The sequence below is a fragment of the Solanum pennellii genome, chromosome 9 (genome assembly GCF_001406875.1).
Source record: "Solanum pennellii chromosome 9, SPENNV200".
NCBI lineage: Eukaryota > Viridiplantae > Streptophyta > Magnoliopsida > Solanales > Solanaceae > Solanum > Solanum pennellii.
The window spans coordinates 74,779,204-74,800,353 of record NC_028645.1 but is presented as its reverse complement, the minus strand read 5'-3'; the positions used below and the strand labels follow the sequence as shown (position 1 = coordinate 74,800,353).

Here is a 21,150-nt window from a genome sequence, read left to right as displayed (position 1 = left end):
ATGTGGAGCCAAATTTCAATAAATTATTTTTGGTAATTAGGCGCGTGAGATGAACCTTCCCCACGTGGAAATTTTGACCAATACACTCCAACCCAATTACACGTCAGTGCCACATATTAAGTCATCAAACCTAAAAATCAATTTCCCCCCAAATCACTTCTAACCCGTTTCTAAACGAGAAAACCCTAAGAATCTCTCCCTTTCAATGACTTTTACAGCTGAAATTCTTAGATTTTAAAGTGATTTTGAGTGTCTTGTTGAAGGAATTGCAGATGATTTTTGCAGTTGACGAAGAAGAAATCGATGAAGAAGATAAATTTGACATTGGAACTTGATGATTAAGAAGAAATCAATGAAAAAGAGATATAATATAATGAGGTAAAGAGGAGAAATAATGATGAAGAGAAACAAAAGAGGAGAAATAATGGAAGAATGGGAGAAATTAGGGTTAAAAGGGGGAAGAAGATCGTTGGTGGGTGGTTCAAGATCCACATCAGCGCTTTTAAAGAGTCTGCACGCGCTTAAAGGACGTGAGATCACGTTTGGCTCCACATCAGCCAAGAATATTTAAAAGGATCAAATTATAGGGGGTTAAAGGATTTAATAGGAATCTTGGTTAGTTGAGGTACCTGGGGAAAAGCGCGAACAACTTTAGGGACCTGCGTATGTATTTGGCCAAAAAAAAAAGAAATGGTTCGTTCTTTTACACGTCACGATATTTTTTAGGCGTTTCTTGAATTTTCAGACTGTCTACTTTTCTTTGTATTTGTGTTACTTTTGGTGATGTTTGTTAAGATTTAAACGTCTGACTTTTTATTTTTAAATCTGAATATTAAATTATTAAAGTTGATCATTTTTTAATATCTGAATATGTATGAATTATTTATAATTGAAACATTTAGAGAAATTAATAAGATAAAAACATTAATTGACAAAAATTAGAATGAGACAGTTATGTTTGCTAGTAATGGCGGAGACGTTTATAGTGATTGTGGTAATAGTAGTCGTTATTCTTTGTGGCTAGTTATTATGATGATAGTTGTAACAGAGGGGCTTGGTGTTGTGGTGACTGTCATATTCGTAGTGGTGCTCGATTGATTGATGTTAGTAATTAATAGTGTTGATGGAGATTGCTTGAGAACGTGTTGTGATTAATGTGCTTATGATAGTTGGCAACCATGCTAATATGATGAAGAGAGTGATTGATATTAGAAACTGACCATACTAGTGGTGGTTTATCAAAGAATGTGTTATGATAACAGAGTTTGTTCGATGTAGAAATTGACAGTAGCAATTGTAGTGGTTGACATTGGTAGTAGAAGAGACAACAGCTACAAAGATGGGAGTTAGGGTGACAATGGATATAATTGTAATGATTGAGCAACGAGGTGATAACGATGAGAGAGGTGGTTAGCGTTAGATGACAATTTGTGACAAAGATGGTTAGTTGTATTAACAAGAGTATAATGAAGAAACTAGGGGAAGTGTCCAATGCTAATAGGTAGCAGTATGTCAGCCAGTAACAGCTCCATCACAACCATTCAATGAGCTTCCTGGTGCTCATGCACTAGCTCAAGGAGGCTGTTATGAACCATCTTCTGTGCTTTTTCACAAAATCAAAGATAACAATTTCAATTCAATTGAAAAAAACTTAGCATAAACTACACCATGAAATGGTACAATCTGGGAAAGCAAATAACAAAAGCAACTACTAACTGTCTATATTACCAAGGTTAACCTTGTAACCATAACATTGGTCCTTCATACGCAAAAGTAGACTTAACAGAACACAGATCAAAACATAAAACCATGGCATAGTACCAGTTTTGCAAGTAATGCGAGAAAATCTCTACTAAAGACGCAACGAAATGAGACAGAACGCTACCAACTAGAAAACATGGAGAACAGCCTTTTCAACAGTCTTCTTCAGACTCCAAACAAGGTCCTGTACACAATAAAACAGCAAACATAATTTACAGGTAAGGACAAACAGCAAGAGTAAGACTAAAAAGAACAAGAAAGTCCCTTTATAAAAGAGAAATTGCTTACCTTATCAACAGCCAGGTATGATCAACAATTTCCAGAGGCAAATGAAACTTTTAGCAGAGAAAGGAGAGGAACAAACACTAAGGAGAACTAATAAGACTCATTGGAGGAATACTCAGTAGGCAACTTACCTAAGAGCAGGAGTAGAAAAGGATATAACTAACTTTTACGTCCCACTTTACCAATTTTCATTCCAAAAAAACAGAAAATGGTGAAGGGGAAAACAACTTTAAGAAGAGGGAAGTATGAGTTAAATCCTATTCAAGGTTTAACGAAAATAAAAAAACAAGCACACAGATGAAATGAACGCTGACCAGCCAATTCAGGCATCAAGTTTGTAAGGAGTAAGGGGTACCTAATACTCTATACAGTAGAGGATTGGATATTGAATTGCAAAGAAGGATCCTAAATTCGAGAGCAGAGGGCCAAGAATCTGGTCAGTGTATAGAACAAAAGTCTGAAAGATAGCTATCCACCTAATCTAATCAGAGCTCTAGTATATGTACAATATGTTTGACAAACACACAAGCTAACTGACTATGAAGAGAGAAAAAAGGAAAACAACCTATTAAGAAGAGTATAATCAAGAACTGAGAACTCAACATCACAGGTAATGTGATGATCTGCAAGCGCATCAAAGATCATTGAGCAACCAATCCTGCGGACTCAGCAAAGATCTGCCATTATAACAAATACTGCAATAGTTTCTTCTGTCCATTGACCTCCACTACAACATAACTCCATGTTGTTGTACCACTACTAAATTTAACCACGTCTGCACATAAAACTAATCAACTTCAAATCTACCTGGAAATGTTGATCTACCCACCATTGATTCATAACCTTAACCAACACACTGTCACAACTATTGTAGCCCTTCCACCATTGAAACAAAGCTGCTCACCACCACAACAAGACCTAACCAACTGTCACCAATCAAACTAAAGACTGATTTATTAACCTATATACAATCTACTAAAGATACTTGCAAACTAGGTAACTGCCTTATTCTTTACCAGCCCCTCACCATACATCCCTCAATCCATAATTTCAAGATTGAGAATGCGTCGGAGAGTCTGCGTTGCAGAGTCAGTACTGTCAGATAAAACTCCTGGAGATGGGCTGCGCTCCCGGGTCGGGGATGCAGGTGCAGATTTAGCAAAGGGAGGCAAATCAATGCCAAAGGGTGAAGTAGTAGGCAGGTCAAGGGAAACTGTCCTTTTAGGCTTAACAGAAAATTTGGGGATGGGCAAAGAGCTAGGTGGAGGCGAGTTTGAGTAAGCTGGACCAGCCCAAAGTTCAGAATAAGCAAACTCATCATTCAAAGACCCTTCCTTTCTCGAATCACCACACCCTTTGATGTCAATAGGTATTGAAACTGCACTACTATGGACTGATTTTTTCGACTTCTTTTGACCTTCAGAGTGAGATTTACCCTGGATAGATGATGGGGGTGAAGGTGTTTTGGAACGAAACGAGGATGAATAACCCTTTTTAGTGACTGGTGTGGAATAGGCCTTTAACGGGGTAGGAAGTATACCGGCACTTGATTCAAAATTCCGGCAATTTATCTCTTTGAACCCTACAGAAGGAGGTGACCCAAAGGATCCACATCGAATGGGAGCTTGACCCCTAGTTCTATCATAGTAGTGATTCTTATGCTGAGAAACAACAACAAGTGTCTCCATTTCTAAATTAAACAATAACTGATTCAACTCCCAAAAAAACTGAAGATCTATCAATCAAGTACAAAAAGAATCCGTTTTGGGTTTTACAAATCACAGATCTTATCTTCTCCAAAACCACATCAACAACAGTTCAGTAAATCCAAACAATCCTCCCTTGAACATACACTTATCAACGATTACCACTTCACTCTTCAGTTTCTTCAGATCTATCAGTACAAAACAACAAAAATCGAAAAAACTAATAAGCCATCACAAAAAATACAATCAACCCATAAACTAAAACCAAAAACCCATGATGAAAAAGCTCATAAAATTCAGTAATCAACAAAACTAAAAACACAAGATTTACCTGATAAATCCCAGAAAATTGAAGAACCAGATTTCTTCCCAGTGCAATTTTGTTAGAGATCTTAAAACCCTAATCTTCTATATTTACTCTTTATAATTGGTCAGTAGTACTAAATTTGGTATTGGGAGCTTGTGCTGCTCTTCGTTTATCACAACTCCATTGGAACTTCAGCCACTGATCTTTTTGAAACGTTAATAGAATCTGCGGATTCCAAATACCCATTAGCCCTATTTAAATTTACTTCACACGTCCGGTCTTACTATTACAGAATTACCCTCCGAGAATGAGTTAAATAACGAAATGCCATTACCTTTATATATATTCCAATTTAATCGCTATAAAATAATTGGTAGTTCAACTATTCATTTCATGATTGAATTAGTTCACCAACTTTAAATTATTTTTAATTATTATAATTAATCATGTCTCCGGACAATTGTGTGCACCATAACTATTTTGTTAAATATAGCATAATTATAGAATAATTATCTATTAAATTATAATTTTACGAATTGTTAGCATCGACTTGATATTTTATTGATTAAATGTATCTCATGATAAATATTAAATGGAAATACTTTTTTTACTTTTTATAACTCTTTTTAATCTCATTTATGATGCATTTAAGGCTTAAAATGGAAAAATAATTAAAACATTTGAACATTTGAAGCACAAAGATAATGAGTGCAATTATATTCATTGTTCAACGTATTCACATAATAAGTGTACTTTTGATCTTTCAATGTAATTTATTGTTTTATTGTGTTCATACAATGCACCTTTGATATATTAATGAAATTCACTATTCAATGTGTTCATACAATGCACCTTTGATCCCTCAATATAATTAAACTTTTGATTAGTAAGGGCGGAGCCATCTTAGTCGAAACGTGTTTCGATACATATTTTACATCAGAAAATTATATGATATACATACATAAAGTGTTAGTTAATATGAATATATATTTAAATTTGTACACTCTTAACATAACTAAGAGAAAAAATTATATATTCTTCGTCAAGTTTCTAGCTCCGCTAATGAAAAATACATAGTACATATAAGTAATACTAAATGAGAAGATTGATATATATGGAATGCACCTTTGATCCCTCATTTCAAATGGTTTGGTCATATTGCGTATCAATCTACAAATGCACGAAATTTGCAAAACAATGGTGTAAAAAGATGGGGCAGGTTATAATCCGAAGTTTATAGGTTTATAACAAATTGAATTTTTTAAAAAAAATTATTATGTAAGAAATTGTGTTATTTTTACTGTTGGATCGCAAGACATTTTTGTTAGTAAATTTTTAACAATTTCTTTATATTTAATAGATTTCTAAATATATGTATAATGTACATGCAAAATATATTAGGTCTCGATATCTTATTCCTATCATCTTAGAAAAACTACACAATAGAAAAAAGTGATTAATATCGAAAATATCTTCTAATATTTATCGATATTATTATATTATACATAGATAATATTTTTGGATATTCATTACACAATTTAGTGAGTAAGATTTTAATTGGATAAAATTGCAATCAAATAAGTTTGCAGTAAGCTAAGGGATAGACTTGCTTAAAGTTGAATAATATATCAGTCTCTCCCTATATATAATTTTTCTTATTTATTAACTTATAGTTTTTATTTTCATAACATAGTATTAGGATGAGTCTCGACCATTTTAAGCAAATAGAAATAAGACATCAAATCAAGATTGTGCCAACATAATGGTATTCCCCTATCATCACCTTGATGATGTTTTTTCTTTTTTTTTGTAAATTCTCCCATCTTTCTGATCTCTTGGTGAATTAAATTCACAATTTTAGAATTAGAATGGAATTATTATTGCTCGAGCAACTATTCATCCTTTGACGTCAAAAAAATATATATATCTCACCATTAAAATATTACTTGTGATGTGGAATAACTTGAGATATAGATGTAACCACATGAAGGTGATCATAAATCTTTTCATATTCAAAGCTATTGCGTAATTAACATTATGCAGAGAAAATATCATTAACCGTGATGTGCTAAAAAACAAATTCTCATTTTTTTCCTCAAGTATGCTCATACAATAACAATATTGAGAAATAGAGTTTAAAATTTCATGAATTATTTTCACATCTTTTAATTATTGAACAATATAATGATTTATCAACGAAGAATCTTAAAAATCAACTTGCTAATTTTATTTTATGATATGAATGAGATAAATCTCTATCAAATCAGCGTAAAACGAATCATACCTCGACATAATGAGATAAACCTTTTTTTTTATCAATCTAAGCATAAAAAATATTATGATCCGGATCATGATAATAATTGTGGTAGGCAAAGAAATTCTAAATGTATTTTAGTCTGCTTGCACCAAATAATATTCTTTAGCACCAACAATGTACAAACATATTTTCATAAGTAGCTTTGTTCTTTTAGTGAACAAATAATGTTTTCTCAAATCAAAACAACATAACTAGTCAATTTTTTAACAAATAACTTAAATAACTTTTCTTAAAAAATTTGATATCATATTTGAGTCTTTTTTTTTTCATGGCGAATAATTTATTGATGGGAGACAAGTTGAGCTACTAGGAGCCCGTTATGCTGGGTTTGACAATGACAAGGCAAGCCTTACAAGTGGCCGATAAATGAGTTGGGTATATTTGTCGGTTGATTAGGGAAAAGTAGGTGGAGTCTTGCTTTGTAAATTGGGCTTCTTATCTTCTTGCAAAGTCTATAATAGATGCATCAAAAATTTTATAACTACAAAATAAAATTCAATATAACTGCAAAAAAAATGATTAATTTTAGTTTGCTTTTTTTTTAAAAAAAATATTTTTATTTCTTTCACTATTTCTTTTTAATTCTCATGTTTGCTATACTAAAGAATGAAAGCGAAAAATTAAACATGAACAACAAACTCAAATAATGATAAACAAAATATTCATAAGGGAGATAATTAAGACCCAAGTTAACCATTGAATTAAAAAACTCAAAAATAAAATCACGTGAAAAAACTATCTAATTTTTCTTTATGTGAATATTGTTTGGTTAAATAACTAAAATAAATAAATTAAAAATCTAAAGTATAACTTTCGTTAGTCAAAAGAGGATATATAAGTTATTTAAGTTGCTAATGTAACAATAAATGTATATTTGATCTTTTCTTTACAAAATATATATCATCTCTATATCACAAAATTAAGGAGTATTTCAAATCTTTTTCTCGTAATAATAATTAACATAATATGCACAATATATTAGTATGAAGATCAAACAAACAACGTGGTATAGTAATAAAATGTAAAAAATACTATATATCTTATTTGGTTATTCTATATATATCAATGTTAAAAGAGAGTAGTCAACCTTGATATTAAGACAATTATATAAAAAGAAGTAACTTTCTTAATTCAAGACATCACTATGAAAATTGCATTATTATTAATAGTTATTTAAAATATCTAAGTCCCAAAATTATACTATTATTTTTCTAAAAGAATAACACACACGATGTATAAACAGTTAATTAATTAGTGAAAAATCGTATTAATCATCATCATTCAATTGTAAATTTCAGAATCCACATTTATTTTACTTATATTGCATATTGCTGAGAATCCATGAGGGTAACGTCTTAATGTTAATTATAGTCTTGTATCCGTACTATATTATGTCAATTTGATAGCTTATAGATCATTACTCATATTTGTTATTAATATGAAAAGTATATAATTTATAAATTATTATGTTTAAATAAATTTAGGCTATTTATTTGAATATTTTAACATATATAAAACTATATTAATAACGACAATCAAAACTCGAAACACTTTAGATACAAATATCACAATATTATAAAAATTATATATTCATCAGTGTTGATCCTATTTAACAACAATCATATTGAATATGTGATAGCACCCTTATATTATGCTGACTTGATAATATGTGAACTATTACTTATTTATTATTATTAATATGAGTTCTAACTAAATAAGTTTATGAAGTTGCGTTCAAATAAATTTAAAATACATATTTAAATAATTTTGTAAGTATAATTTGAAATTATTTCAATAAAAGTCAGACAAAACTTAAAACACTTTATATATGATAAACATCAAAACATACAGAAATTTGATGAAGTTCCAATAGATACATAAAACAAATATTTTTATTGTTTCATTCATGGGATGAATTTAACCAATTTAAGTGTTTAAATATAATTATTTATTTTCACCATATTCTAATTTTTTTATAAGAAAAATAAAAAAGAAAAAGCCAAGACGGAGAAGTGAAATGCCAAAAAGAAAAAGAATTGAAGAAGTAATAATGCATGGGACCCAGAAAATTAATCTTATCAAAATAATTAATGCTCATACTATTTTAAAAATATCAAAAAGTTAATGGAGGGAAAGGTTATAATAATCTTTTCACTATTCTGGCCAAATTCTGACCATATTTTTCTGGCCATTTAGCACTTTCTCAATACCTAAATACTCCTTTAATTTCAACCAAAACACAATTTTTTAAGACAATATTTAATCATTAGATTAGTTATGATGAATTAACTATGTTTTAAAAATTACTCCCTTCGCCCGATATTATTTGTCATGATTTCTATTTTTAGAGTCAAACTATAAAAATTTTGACCAACATTTTTAAGATGTATTTTTTCATCATATTAATATGCAAAAAAATGAAATTTATAGTACTTTTCATATAATTTTAAAATATCTAATTTTTTTATTTAAAATATTGAATTAATGTGATCTAATTTAACTTTGAAAATTAATCAAATTGACTTTCGAAAAGCGCAACATAACAAACAATACCGGACGGAGGGAGTACTTATTTTAATCTTTTTTAATTGTTTGATTTATTATGTTGAAAATAACAGGTATTGCATAAGTTTAAAGAAGAATTTATTTGTTTCTGAAAACATCTTCACCTTACTTAGTAAATATAAAAGTTTGTGAAACCTTAGACGTATTTTCATGTTGATACGACATACTAAGGGTCGTTTGTACTGAATATGTTGTTGTTGTTATACGAGTTGTTTGCGATGAGTATGTTGTTGTTGTAAGGATCGTTTGGCTAAAAACAAGTTATTCATGAATTAATGTTATATATTGAAAGTAATTTAGAAAGTATGATCTAATTTATTCTTTTTATTTGATATCAAAATTTTATAGATCATGTCAGAGTTATTTTTGTGTATCTTGTATCTTATATGGTGTGCATCAATCAGTTCGGTTCGGTCTTATGTATTATCGGTTTGGTTTGTTGATTTTCGATTTTTAAATATTTAACTCAATAACAAATAAATAAGATATTTTTATCGGTTTTTGGTCGTTATTGGTTCGATTTTTTGTTTAACCAGTAAAAAAATATCCGTAAAATATTATATGACTTCTCACTTCTCAAAATGTATTGATATAGTGAAACAAAGATAATGGGAAATTGCATCAATAAGACAAAATATAGTTCAAAAGTCATAATTATATGTCATGACCTCCAAAACATAAAATTGAATTTCTTATGTTAATCAAATTATAGACCTTAATAAACCTGCAAAAGCTACAACCTACAATTACAAACTAAAACTAAAATCAAATAGTCCAACAAGACTAAAACTAAAACTAAAATCAAATAGCTACAATTGTGAACCTAGTGTGAAGTGGGTAGAGTACTAATAATTTGATATAATTATAATGTTTAGTTATATATTAAAAAATTAATATTTAATATTTAGGAAGGGTAAAATAATTTATTCTCGTCTTATTGGGTTATCGATTTACCCAAAACCTAATAGTAAAAAACGATATCAAATCAATAACCCAATAACTTTTTATAAACCCATTAAACACCCAATAACATAATAATCCAATAACATTTTTTTCAATTCAATTTATTAATCAGTTCAGTTTTTCACACTCCTATTTTTATGTATCTTTTAATTAAAGATATCCATGATTTCAATCAACTAAATTTTTAAATAAAATTAAAATTATATCAGAAAGAAATGAGAAAGTATAATTATAGTGATGATACAAATAAGGAGCCAAAATTAGTGGATGAAATATTTCTTACCAAAATTGGCAAGTATTTTTTAAAATTTGTTCTTAGACTATGATTATTAGGCTAGTTAAATTAATTTAATCTAGAAGTTAAATTTTAAATATAACAAGTGTCACTTATTAAAATATGGACTTCAAAGAAATAGGGAAAAAATGTAATGAATATGAGTCAATTTTTGAAGGTTTTGGGTAAATATTATAGATGAATTTTCAATAGACATATGTCATGGCTAACCACATCATCATTCCACTTAGGCGTCACTTGACATAAAATTGTCTACTTGAATGGCTTACATTAGAAGAAAAACAGCCTTGGTGAAATATTCTAGAGAAGTATAGAAATTTCTCATGAAAGCTTATAAAATTACATAGAAAGTCATTGTAATATTTTAAAATCATAGAAAATTCTAAAAAAATGGACCAACTTGTAAAGGAGGAGGGTGTCACATTTGGGGAGCATCCCCTAGACGTAACCAGCGTCATCGTCCTCTTTGAGGACTAAGACTAGTCTCTTAGCTTACATCATTACATTCATAGGTCAAAATTAGCGGAAATTTAAAACTTATTACTAATACATGGAGGTTTACATAGACCTCTACATACACATTATATAGTTATATCGAGTATATACATAAACCCTTCGTATATGAAGATTACTTAGTCTTCTACTTTTATTACATATAGATATAAAAAATATAACATAGTCTCAAATAGTCGTCTCATCTCATAACCATCTAATAAGAGTATAACAGTTTGGGCCTAGCCCATACATCAATACAATAAGACCACATATAGGTCATACAATGTTTAATATCCAAATGAAAAGGAAAGAAACATAAGAGTCTTGAACAAAAGCAACATCATAGGCTTGATACTGGCATTGCCCTCGGAAAGTGAGAACCTACCCAACTTGGATGATTAAGAATTCCAAGACAATCGGAAACTAAAATGTTAGGGAAAAGGAAAAAATGGAAAAGTACACCACTTGTACTAAGTATGAGACCATATGCACATATAGTATCAAACCATGCTAAAAGGGACATTTCATTAAATACGCAATTTACTTTGAAAACATTTATGCACATTCAACAAGACCATACCAATAAATAAGACATATTCCTTAAGTCATAGGCATGTACATCACAAGACCAACAATACCAAGCAAAGTCAAGTCAATGAACATATCAACATACTTACATGTATAATCAAAACTACTTTATCATCAAGTTATAACTTCAACAAGCATGAATAAGAGTATATTTCAACATAACCAAAGCAAGACCATTACTCATGACCCTTTTTAAGTACACTTGTGCAATAACTAAGCAAATCCCCATTACCTTACTTAATCAAGTAAATCTATCAAGAACCATAACCAATGTCCAACCTCACATAACATAACCTTAAGATTACTTAATATCATATTTCAACATTATAGACCAAATACATGTTCATAAGAGTAATTAACATCACATAGTGTCATTAACATGTAAGATCATCATATACATATCATTTACCTTTATAAGCATATATACACCTAAGAACATCCTCCTAAAACTTCTCTTAAGGCTAACTAGTGCAATGTATAGGTAGAGTCTCATACCCCTACCTAGACTACGTTAAATCTCTTAGGTCATCTTAGTTAAGTTCATTCCTTTAGTTCATTTTACTTTTTAGGAACATCTTGTCTTAACCGACATAGACCACACGAGCTAGTGTGAAATTCGGTGTCATGAAACCCTACACGAAAGAAGGAGGATTACTTGCCAAGGTAGTACCAAAACATGAACATAGCAACTACATGGATCCACTAGCTAGTATTCCTATGGGGACAACATAGTTCAAGAACTAGGAGATATAGTTGGCATCCTCTTTATGCTACATGCATTATGATCTCCAATCTCAAGAGTACAATAGTGATCCTACCTTCCCTATGTGGAAAGGGACACTCCTCACTCTAGTTAACTCGGTGCGAAGCTAGAGTGCCTTTTAAAATGTCTTTAATACCTTTACTAATCATCATAGCTTAATGTAAGTCACAGGGTCTAATCCCTTGTATAAACATCATCATCATCATAGATCTATAATAAATTGCATGAGTATTGTCCTTTCATTACAATTCATATAGGTGAGGTTAGCATATTAACATTTTCATATCATGATAAGGCACATTGATAAATCATCACCATCTTTATAATATTTACATTTTAGCCAACACCTCACAATTCATAGTCAAGACATTTCAATTCAACATCATACCAACCCTATCAATCCTAATACAAGGCATACTTCAATACAACATCGTCACTAAACCACAAGTAGCCATAATTGAAGTAAAAACTTAAGATCATAAGACTTACTAAGTCTTCTTCATAATTTATCATCAAGGTCTTATCATAAACCCTTATCTCAACCCAACAAGGGTTATGTCATTACATATCCATAACCAACATGATAAATAAATCCAATTGAATCACTACATCATAATTCATTACTAGTTCATAGCTTAAGACAATAGACTTAGGTCAAATCCATAATACAATTCATAACCTAGATCAATTACTCAAGAACTAGCATGATAGGACTCAAATTCATCTTAATCTATTCATAATTGATACAATAACATCATCTAGTAGTAATTCAACCAATAACCAATTCAATTGAACCAACATTACACAATTCATATCAAGATCACAACCTAGAGTTAAGGAGAATGGGTCATCTTCTACAAACTAGACCAATTCATCAAGATATAACATAATTGAGTTAAAATACATATTAATCTATTCCTAATATCTAAAAGTAATCATAAACAAATCAATTCACAACATCAATTTCGTTTAGATGAAAATCCAACTTTTTTTGAAATCAATTTGATGGAACCCTTTGAAGAAAGAGGTCTCAAAGGTGAAAGTAATCACATACCTTACTAATTGATAATATTGATGGAGAAACTTGACCCTTTGCAGCCCTTGAATCCATCTCTAGCTTGGTCTTCGATGGGGTTTCTTTGGGAGAGAGAAAGAAGAGAGAAGGAAGAATGTTCTAGGTTCGGGAAATCATGAGAGCTTAGGTTAGTCTAATTAGCTTAGGGCTTTATTTAGGTGGTTAACTAACTTAATTAGACCTCCCCTAGCAAAACAGCCCCCTCACAGACGAAACCCCGATCGACGGTCCATCCGTGAGACGACGGCCACAGGACCCTTCGTCCTATTGGTCCGTCGTTTTGCTCAGAGACCATGCAAAATGACCCTTCCAAGATTTTGGCTAAGTGACCATCGACGCCCTGTCGATTGCCACACGCCCCGTCGATGGCATTCGTATGTGCACACTGCCTTGGGCAGTCCTTTGACCCCAATATGCAAGGGTCCTCCTCAAGGGCCCTTGATTGGTCCTTGGGGAGTCGTGCCCAGACGTTTCGACTATGAACTAACTCTAATACGTGTTATACAACCTTCTATTAATTTTTATTATTTTCCGACTCCTAAAAGCTAGTCAAATATGCTAAGGCACACTAGCACCTCATTCAACTAGTTTCCGGACGTTAAGGACGTTCTTGGACGTTTTGATTTCTAGACTTCCTAGATGACCTATATTCATTAAAATAGACTTTAAAACAATGTCTAAACCTTAAAACACTTATGTTAGGCTCTAGAACACGTCTTAGATTTTCGAAGTGTTACAGAGGGACTTGTGTAATAATTTTTATTTGCACTTTAACCCACGTAATTATAGTATAAATAGAGAGACTCTCATTTGTAAAGGCAATAAAGCAAGAACCAATCAAGTGTAAAACATTCTCCATGCAATACAAAATGCCTTGTTTAAAAGCTCTCTTTGTCTAATTTCTTGAATATCTTAGCGATCTAAGTTTCAAATAACTTATTTGATCTAAGCGATCTAAGTTTCAAAGAGCTTATTTAAACTTACGATATCGTAAACAAATCGTAAAAAAATTATCAAGTATAACATGAAACCTTAGTGGCCGCAGAGGCCGAGTCAAGATTTTCAATGAGGGGGTTCAAAATCTGTAGAAATAGACACATGAAGTAGCCGAAGGGAGTTCGACATCTATTACATATACATATAAAATTATATTAACCATGTATAAATAATATAATTTTTCGTCGAATTATAAAATAACTCCGCCCTTGTTAGTGGGTTACTTGTTCTTTTGAAGTCTACCAATATTTAGCTAATTACAATTTTTGGTATACGTCGTTCATATTGGATTCAACTTTTAAAAGATTCTCAAAACGTAATTAAAGAAAGAGTTGAAATAAATCAAAATAACTAATTTCTTCCATCTAAATCTAAATGTAAGTGATATATATGACATGAACATTTTTAAAAATAAAATTTATATATTTGTAAACTGTGTGAAAAGTACTATAAGTCATCATAATTGATAATTCAAAATATTTAAAAAATATATTAAAAGTTCACGATCAAATATAAACTTATTTAAATCTCAAAATTTGAAATATGTCTCATAAATTGAGATAGAAAAAATATAACATTTTTTCATTTTATATTATTTTCTTGTTCATTTTGATTATGTTCCTTTTTTTTTGGTCACCCTCTTTCCCCTGCGACGAAAATTTTTCTCAAGGTGAAAAAGGGGAAATCTATAAAGAAGGTGAATTTTGGTTTGTCTTTGTTTTTTTTAGGGAAACACCTTGTTTAGATGATTGTTACGTATTATTGCATAATGTATAAATTATAATGTATTATTGTATAATATATTAGATAATAATACTATTTAAATATATTATATTTTGTTTCATCATTATATAAATTATAATACCATTCATCAACAATCTAAATAATTTATACTATTATTAATAAGAAAAAACAAGATACAAAATAATTGTATAAAAAAAAGGTAAGTAAGTGATAAAATAAGTTAAAATATAATGAGACCAAAATGTGAAACGAGAAAAAGATTAACACAATTTGTCATATTGCGTAGAGCTTACTTAAAGAAGATGTTTCAAATTCTTTCATACTTAAAACTCGAAATAAAAATTTGTAATCATCGATGACATGTTCTTATATATATATATATGGATTTTTAACCAAACTAAGCCATTATATAAAAACAATTTACTAAAGTAATACATTTTTCTAAAATTTTATAAAACTAGTATAAACGTATTTCACGGTAACGTTTTAGGGTATATTTTATTTTGTAAAAACTAACAGCATTAGGTTGATATACGTTACTGTAAGTAACGTTTTACTCCTAAAACGCTATTTTCAGTAACGTTTTACTCCTAAAACGTTACTATGAGTAACGTCTTAGGAGTAAAATGTTACTGTGAGTAACGTATATCAATCTGACGCCATCAACTTTTAAAAAATAAAATATATCCTAAAACGTTACTGTGGAATACGTTTATACTAGTTTTGTAAAATTTTAGAAAAATATATTATTTTGGTGAATGACTTTCTATAATGGCTTAATTTGGTTAAAACATCTCTCTATATAAATATATATCAGTGTGATACAAAGAGGTGCATGAAAATAATATCACGAAAAAAAAGAAGAAAAGGAAGTCCTTCAAGAAATAGGATGAAATTTTCCACACATTAAAAAAAGAATTTAGAATCAGTCTTTGTTTTGTTTCCTCTCAAAGACTTTGTCTATTTATTTCCTTTGATTTTTTTTCATAAGAGAATTTTATCTGATATTCATATTGAAGTCTAATTAATTTAAATTCACGTACCATAAAATTTATTTTTTGATAAAGCATTTTTAATAAGATTTCTTTTATGTCAAGAGCTAATTTTCTAATTAATATAGTGAAATTCAACTATTTCATCGCAACTCAGATTTATTGGTAATGTTTTTCTTTTACCTTTTCTTATGGCATGATGTTTTTTCATTTCTCTTTCAAATAACTTTGTGGCCGAAAGGGAGAATTCCCAATTTTACACTCAATACTAACACTATGCTCATGCCAAATGCCTATTATCAAACTTTTTCCTAAAAGTCTCCATCAACTCATATCTTGTATTGTTGACAAGCCCACTATCTTTTCATTTTCTTTAATTACTCTTTTAAGTAATTTTTTCATCCTCAATTAATAATCAAAAATTTCGAGTTGAGCTTTTAGAAATTTTTTAATTAATATCATTTAAATTTTAACCTTACATGTAAAAAACAAAGTATTGGAGAAATAGCCTCTAGGCCAGAAATTGAAAGCACACCAACTCTCTTATGATTGTCAAGATAAATCATGATAATTCGTAAGAATTTTCAAAACGTTATGCTCATTATTAAGCATATTTTGTAAAAAATAACAAAAAGTCTCATATTGATGGGTAATAAAATAGGTCGACTCTTTATAAGGTTTCGATAATTATTTTTTATCTGAGCTAGCTTTTGATATGTGAGTCAATTCTAGGATCTAATTTAACAACATTTCTATCTGCAATCTTAAATTATTTTCTTATATTTATATTTATAAATAAAAATTATTCAGTCTCATAAGTTATAAATTAATATTTAGTACTTTCCGAGTTTTTGCTCGTTGTCAAGAATGATTCTTTGAATTATTCATGATAACACATAATCTTGAATAAATCCATTATTTTATATAGTGCTTAATAAATAATTCTTTTTTAAATTATTTTTTTACAATTCTCTTTGTTAGCAACATAGTAGACATGATAATTAGTGATAACATGTCTCTTTTTTTTCTTCCCTTTCTTCCCGTTAAAGGAACTGAAAAAAGCAACTTTAATTATACTTACTATTTTTTGGGAAAATGATAAAATAAGCACTTGACTTTATGAGGAAAATGTGTGTCTTATTGTAGAGTACTGTCTCTTCATCTTTGTTTTATATTCTTCATTACTATTTTTGGATTAAAGTCCAACAAAATTTACATGTTTTGTCGACTTGGGGATATTATATTAAAAACCCTTCTAAAATTATGTATGCTTTAATAATTTCATATTAAAAATAGAGTCCGAAATTAAAAGAGTAAAAAAATTATCAAAATTTTAAAAATGTACATCAATATTTTTTTTAACTAAAAGGGCAAATTGCTCCTGACAAAATTAACGTGTCAATATTTTCTAAAAAATACAAAAATCAATGTTGTGTCAGCGATTTCTTCAAAAAAAAAAATTTTTTCCTTAAAATCGCTGCTATGGCAACGATTTGTCAATTTTTTTTTATAGAGCAGCCCCTGCCTCTATTATTGGCTTGCTGCAAAGAGAAGAAGCTCAAATTTTTTTAAGGGCAGCGATTTCCATTTAACTTCACCGTATGGTGGCTTGTCCCTTATATTTATCATTTTTTTTAAAAAAAAGTGCAACCTCCGATCTTTTGACGAGAGGTCTTAACTTCGAGCGATATGTATTAAAAATGTACTTGATAGAGAGCGCTACCCTCCGAATAAGACCTTACCCATGCCAGTAATGGTGAAAAAAATTCTCGACTATTAACTAACTCGATTAAGATTAACCAATTATTTGACTCCAAGACTTCTAACTAATTACACTCGTAAGGTGAAAATTTGTACAAAAATTATTATGCCCCAAGACTTACTAATATTAAACTTTGTTGAGTCGTTTAGTCAATGAGTCTGCTGGTTAATCTCTTGTTAGAACTTAGAATGTACTTGTGACCAATCCTTTGAGTTATTTTTTATTTTTTGAAATTAGAATCAATTTCAATATGTTTTAATTATTTTCGTAAATTAATTCCCTAAAAAGTATTTTAGCTCCCTAGATCTTTCATTTTAAATTCTTGTTTCGATTTCTTTTCGTTTCTTCAATTGCTTCGAGCTTCTCTTGTAACGAGCACGTCATCTGTATAGATCACCATAATAACTATTCAAGTTGATGCTTATAAACAATTAATGATCAAATTCACTCTGTTTGAACTATATGATAATTTCAGGTAAATCTCATTACACAAGTTATCTTGTAGAAAATAATTATACTCATTTATTTGATGTATATATTTATATGCTACTTATTTGTATTTTACCTTATAGATCTATTTACAATCTATTGATATTTTCCCTTCCGGCAGCGATACAAATTTATAACTTATGTTGATCACCGTAAAAATTTAGTTCAAAATCTATCAGGTATTGCATAACTTAGTTTTTTCGGAACTTATACTTAAAAGAGATTAAAAAAAATCAATTTTAGAACTCATAAGTTATGTCGTTAGAGATATGAGTTACACATACTATATTTTTGTCTGGTGAATTAAATACTATACAATCTATGTCGGTGAATTACTTAATTCCTACAAAATTTATGTCGTGTAAAAAAGTTTTAAACTTATGTTGAGTAAAATTAGGTCATAATTAAAAATACTTTGACCCACAATTTTTGTAAATGACAAAAATTACATACTTTTAAGGCAACTTACCATTTGTCTCTATAAGTTTATAATTAAAGAAACCCCTCAAACTGATACAATAATATAAGCATGATACATTACTCTGATGCGCAAGATACATTGATCGTTAAATAAGATACATTAAAATTTATACATGATACACTAATCTGATATACATTTTATACATGATACACTAATCTAATGCGCAAGATGCATTAATCTGATGCGCAAAATACATTAATTTGATGCGCTGATACATTAATCAGATGCATGAAAATAAGGAATTTTGGGAATTTGTAAAACTAATATGGAATAATGGTAATAAGAAAACTTAAATGTGATATTTCTGTCATTTTTTTTTTATTTATTATTAAATGAAACAATAGAAAAACAATTTAAAGGCCACCCCAGAATAAAGGCCATCCATGCAAAATCTTGATCTTAAAAGCCCATTGGAAACAGAGAGAGGGCAATGAGATGAGAGTCGCTTATTTATAGGCCCATCATATTTGGGCTTTAGTTGGATTCCTAATTTGGGAAATTTTTTGATTTAGCACCAAACTTGAATCTATTAAGTGTGTTCTTTAGCAATTAAGACAACTTTAATAACATAATTAATCAAAATAACATTAATTTAAAATTTTTAGTGAAAATGAAAAAACAGCAATATGTTTATTAATGTTACATATTTTATTAAATGTGTGTATTTCAGATTTTAGTGTATATTGATATTATTAATTTAATATATTAATGGAAACTCATTTATTGGACCAAAACATGGTCCAATAACATTTAATGAAAAAAAAAGAAATTAATTAACAATTTTGTGTAAAGTTTCAAGAAAGGTAAAAAATTTTGAAAATCTTTGACGGGGGTGGTGGGGAGGGTTTCACCTTTGTTCGGGGAGGGAGGGATTGTGGCGTAAAAAAATAAATTAAATTTGAAATATCTTTCAAATATAATTTTTTTAATGGTACGCCAAGTAATTTTTTTTTAAAAAAAAAAATTTGAAACATTTAAAGTATATTCGAAATTTTTAAAAGATAAGAAAATTTTAAAAATTTAAGTTTTTTTTTAATGGAGAGGGTCGGCTACGGGATACGAGTAGGGTAAAAAAATCCAAGAATGAAATAGAGTTTTGAAAAATATTTTCCTTAATTTTGGAAGGAAAGTCATTTTTCTTAAATTTTTTAGGAAAAATAAGTTAATTTGGAAAATATTTAAAATCAACCAAACATAAAAAAAGTTAAAAAATAATTTCTAAAAAATATTTTCCTCCCTACCAAACACACCAATAGTTTAAGTGATTTTGACATAAATAATAAAGTAATTATTATTACATAATCATCTATTAAATAGACCCCAAATACTAAGGTCAATTCGAAGGCATTAGATAAAAATAAGAAATAGCGTGTTACGAAATATGCTATATTATACTATATATACTATTAAACGACAATAAAGTACCAATTAACTAGTTATAATTTAAAACACGAATTCATGTTGACAAGGATATCAACTAGATGTATAAAACACACGTAATTGAGGTCTTCAATTCATACATGTTTTACGATTATGTGTGCTCTAAGACAAATGTCTAATAAATATACAAAAATGAGTGGGGTATGAATTTAAACAAACAAACAAAAAAAGAACCAATTATGATAATCAAAAGGAGAAAACGCTAAGCAAATATTTATGAAATTTTGTGATGGAGCTTCATCGTCACACACACACACATATATATTAAATTTGGAACTAAATATAATAGTTGCAAAATATATGTAATTGCTTGATCAAATCAGTGAACTTCTAATAATATTTATTCTAACGATATAATTAAGTTATATATACTTATAATATAATACTATTAGTGTAGGTATAATGTTAAATGAGTTGACTAGGCTCTTACATATTAAATTCGTGGGTCAATATTTGTATTTGAAAATTTTCAAATCACGATTTAAAATTTTTAAATAATTTTTTTTGAAGAATTTAGAATTTCATGTCATGATTTGATGTGAGATAAAATTAACATGAAATCACATATCTAAACGCTGATTTCGTTTCATAATTTCATATTACATATCAAAATATCTACTAATATAAAACTCTGTGCCTTGAAAATTTCACTAACCTTAATTTGTAATTTCTTAAAGTTCTATTGTATTTCCTATATTTTCAATGAACTAACCTAGAAATTACTTTCTTTCCTATTTCAATTTCCTGAAAGAAAAAAAAAGAAGAGGTACAATTCTGTTTGATAAACTTTAGAGAAAAAAATGATAAAGATCATATTTGAATTACTTTATTTTAAGCAATGATGTTGATTTGCAAAAGGATATTATAATGTATAAAAAATTGCATTTTTATGATCCAATAAAAGTTTGCCAGCACCAAAACATATTAAGCTGGATCATAAATAAAGTCTTGACTTAAATTCAACAAGTCAAGCTGAAATAAACCAAGAAATTAGGCTGAAAAGGGCAGCTGGTTTGCATTGATATTTTTATATTGTCTCTACTATTATACACAATATATATTTGTTACTACCACATTAATTTTTTTACTTGCATGTTTAATGTAATATATTACAAAGATCAATTTT

At 29.2% G+C, this 21,150-nt stretch overlaps 1 protein-coding gene across 1 annotated transcript; it reads right to left on the bottom strand.

Moving 5' to 3' along the window:
• Positions 1-1,616: 1,616 nt before the first annotated feature.
• On the bottom strand, positions 1,617-4,290 carry LOC107031089. Its single transcript, XM_015232296.2, has 3 exons — positions 4,084-4,290; positions 2,050-3,940; positions 1,617-1,945 (listed from the first exon to the last, which is right to left on the bottom strand). Exon 2 carries the CDS (start codon positions 3,732-3,734, stop codon positions 3,084-3,086), a length of 651 nt encoding a protein of 216 aa, XP_015087782.1. The 5' UTR covers positions 3,735-3,940; positions 4,084-4,290; the 3' UTR covers positions 1,617-1,945; positions 2,050-3,083.
• Positions 4,291-21,150: the final 16,860 nt, after the last annotated feature.

Coding starts and splice junctions, on each gene's coding strand:
- LOC107031089 (XM_015232296.2), bottom strand. CDS start 3,734: ATGGAGACACTTGTTGTTGTTTCTCAGCATAAGAATCACTACTATGAT.